This window comes from Entamoeba histolytica, genomic scaffold (genome assembly GCF_000208925.1).
Source record: "Entamoeba histolytica HM-1:IMSS scf_1104750517853 genomic scaffold, whole genome shotgun sequence".
Taxonomy (NCBI): domain Eukaryota; phylum Evosea; order Mastigamoebida; family Endamoebidae; genus Entamoeba; species Entamoeba histolytica.
In genome coordinates, this window is record NW_001915529.1 from 1 (window position 1) to 3734 (window position 3734).

Below are 3734 nucleotides of genomic sequence, written 5' to 3' on the forward strand. Positions count from 1 at the left end.
AAAAGAAGAGGAAGAAATATAGTAAAAAAATAGGAAAAGAAAGTAAAAGAAGGCGAGAAGAAAATAAATAAATGAAGGAAGAGCAAATGACAACGAGAGCTGACGTGGTGTATTACAATTACATCGTAGACAAAAGAAGAGTATTTAAATGGGAAATAGAAAAGATCAATCATTAGAAGAAGAAATGACTGAAACATATCAATTCCAAGCAGAAATTAATCAATTATTATCATTGATTATTAATGCATTTTATTCAAATAAAGATATTTTCTTAAGAGAATTAATTTCAAATTGTTCAGATGCACTTGATAAAATTAGATATCAATCACTTCAAGATAAGAGTGTTCTTGAAGCTGAACCAGAATTAGTAATTAGAATTACAGCAGATAAAGATAATAAACAATTAATTATTGAAGATACAGGTATTGGAATGACAAAAGCAGATTTAATTAATTGTCTTGGTACTATTGCAAGATCAGGAACAAAGACATTCATGTCAAAGATTATTGAAGGAACAGCTGATGTTTCTATGATTGGACAATTTGGAGTTGGATTTTATTCATCATATCTTGTTGCAGAGAAAGTAACAGTTATTACAAAAAATAATGATGATGAACAATATATTTGGGAATCATCAGCAGGAGGAGAATATACAATTACACTTGATGAAAGTGGAGAAAGATTAAAGAGAGGAACAAAGATTATTTTAAAACTTAAAGAAGATATGCAAGAATATCTTGAAACAAAGAAGATTCAAGAAATTATTAAGAAACATTCCGAATTTATTCAATATCCAATTATGTTATATGTTACAAAAGAAACTGAAGAAGAAGTAACAGATGATGAAGCAGAAGAAAAGAAAGAAGAAGAAACAAAAGAAGAAGACAAAAAGGAAGAAGATGTTAAAATTGAAGATGATAAGAAAGAAGAAGAAAAACCAGCAAAGAAAACAAAGAAAGTAAAGAAAGTTACACATGAATGGGAACAAGTTAATAAACAAAAACCAATTTGGACAAGAAATCCAAGTGAAATTACAAAAGAAGAATATGCATCATTCTATAAAACTATTTCAAATGATTGGGAAGATCATCTTGCAGTTAAACATTTTTCAGTTGAAGGACAAATTGAATTTACAGCATTATTATTTGTTCCACAAAGAGCACCATTTGATATGTTTGAAACTAAGAAGAAACCAAATAATATTAAATTATATGTAAGAAGAGTCTTTATTATGGATGATTGTAGAGAATTAATTCCTGAATGGTTAGGATTTATTAAAGGAGTAGTTGATTCAGAAGATCTTCCATTGAATGTTTCAAGAGAAATGTTACAACAAAATAAGATTCTTAAAGTTATTAGAAAGAATCTTGTAAAGAAATGTCTTGAATTATTTGTAGAAATATCAGAAAATAAAGAAGATTTCAAAAAATTCTATGAAGCATTTGGAAAGAATCTTAAATTAGGTATTCATGAAGATTCAACAAATAGAGATAAAATTGCAGAATTACTTAGATTCTATTCATCAAAGAGTGGAGAAGATATGACATCATTCAAAGATTATATTGCAAGAATGAAAGAAAATCAAAAAGAAATATACTTCATTACAGGAGAAAGTAAGAAAGCTGTTGAAACATCACCATTTGTTGAAGGATTTGTTAAGAAGGGAATTGAAGTACTTTACATGACAGATCCAATTGATGAATATGCTATGCAACAACTTAAAGAATTTGACGGAAAGAAACTTGTTTGTATTACTAAGGATGGAATTAAAGTAGAAGAAACTGAAGAAGAAAAGAAAGAACAAGAAGCTAAAGAAAAAGATAATGAAGAATTAAGTAAAGTAGTTAAAGAAATTCTTGGAGATAAGATTGAAAAAGTAGTAATTTCTAATAGATTAGTTAACTCCCCATGTGCACTTGTTACAGGAGAATATGGATGGAGTGCTAATATGGAAAGAATTATGAAAGCACAAGCATTAAGAGATAACTCTATGAGTACATACATGGTTTCTAAGAAAACACTTGAAATTAATCCAGATCATCCAATTGTTCAAGAATTAAGAAAGAGAGTCCATACTGATAATAGTGATAAAACTGTTAAGGATCTTGTTGTATTATTATTTGAAACAGCATTATTATCATCAGGATTTTCATTAGATGAACCAGCTGCATTTGCTGGTAGAATTTATAGAATGGTTAAACTTGGATTGTCTCTTGATGACAAAGAAGAAGAACAACCAAATGAAGCAGTTCCAGCTGTTGAAGAAACACCAATTGAAGATTCAAAGATGGAAGAAGTTGATTAAAGAAAGGTGATTGAATAATTCAAAAAGTTTTAGAAAAAGTGTTTTTTATTGTTTTAATTTTTAAATTGTTTTCTGTTAAGTATTTAATAGTTTATTTAAAGAATAGTGATAAACCAAATATTTTGTATATTTTTTAATATTCATTTAGTAGTCAATTGTTATTATTAGTTAACAAAGATACTTCTAAATTATTATTGAAATTATTTAAACTTTAATACAGGAATGTGTTATCTGAAGTATTTCATATTTTTAAAGCAAAGATATTTATCACACAACTTATTACTTCATCTCTAAAAAGGTGTTATAATTCTATAAATGAATGACTCACAAATTAAGAAATGAATTATCACAAAGAATAGGTTGTCCTTGAGTTATAAGTGCTTTAATTCCATGCCTTTAACTCATTAAAATAATTCATTTTTATAACTATACTAACTTACTAAAATGAATAATGGCTTATTGGAAAATAAGTTGTAGAAGAATTGAAGGGTTGTTGTAGTTTTTTTATCATAGTTCTGTTGACGTTTTAGTCAAATTTAAATATGAAAAAGAATATCACAGAAAGTCTTTTGACAGAATGCATCAGCCAATACCTCATTCACCATCAATAACTTTTACCGAAAGATATAGTTCATTACCATCAGAAGTTAGTGTTGAAGAATATGATAAAATTCCAATAGAAAATTTTGGAATAGCAATGTTAAAAGGAATGGGATGGAAAGAATAAAATGAAATAAATAATATCAAAGTTAACATTATGATATTTAAAGAATTATTAAATTATTCATTCATTTTTAATCTTTTTAATTAATTTTTGGCAAGAATCAAAACATGGACTGTCTGAATCACAAGTAAGAAGAACACATGTGGTTGGATGAGTTGATCCTGCAACTTTTCCAAGTGCTTCTCTTGTTTTAACATAAATATAAGCAATTCCTTTTTCTTTCATATAACTAGGAATATGTGAAATAATATCAAGTGGAGTAACGTCTCCAGCAAGAACACATAACCAATTTTTCATTTTTTCTGCATCCTTCTCTTTTTTAACAGTTTTCATTGTATCTTTAATTCCTCGTTTAATACATTTAGTTTCAACAGCTTTCTTAATAAGTTTATGAAGTCTTTTTTCTACATTATCACTTGCTAATGGTGTAGCAATTGGGAGTAAATGAATGTGGTTATCATTACTTTCACTTGATGACATTTGAAGGGTTTTGTGTTTTTTAGTTCATTCTTTTTGATTCTTTTCTTATTTTTGTTTATTAATATCTTTTGCTATTTATTTTTACTATTTCCTCTTTTTTAGTTTTATTTAACAAAAATTATGAACAAACAACTGTCTAGAAACTAAGAAAATAAATATGAGTTTCTTTATTAATTTGACTCTTTCTATTCTTATTCCTTTTTTGGCAGTGATAAAAGGTTCTTT

At 27.0% G+C, this 3734-nt stretch overlaps 2 protein-coding genes across 2 annotated transcripts; one reads left to right on the forward strand and one right to left on the reverse strand.

The window, feature by feature from the left end:
* Positions 1–148: 148 nt before the first annotated feature.
* On the forward strand, positions 149–2305 carry EHI_102270 (heat shock protein 90, putative; the record flags this gene model as incomplete). Its single annotated transcript, XM_648070.1, has 1 exon — positions 149–2305. One exon carries the CDS (start codon positions 149–151, stop codon positions 2303–2305), a length of 2157 nt encoding a protein of 718 aa, XP_653162.1.
* Positions 2306–3089: 784 nt separating this feature from the next.
* EHI_102280 (H/ACA ribonucleoprotein complex subunit 2-like protein, putative) lies at positions 3090–3509 on the reverse strand (the record flags this gene model as incomplete). The annotated part of the gene is made up of 1 exon (XM_644951.1): positions 3090–3509. One exon carries the CDS (start codon positions 3507–3509, stop codon positions 3090–3092), a length of 420 nt encoding a protein of 139 aa, XP_650043.1.
* Between the last annotated feature and the right edge of the window lie 225 nt (positions 3510–3734).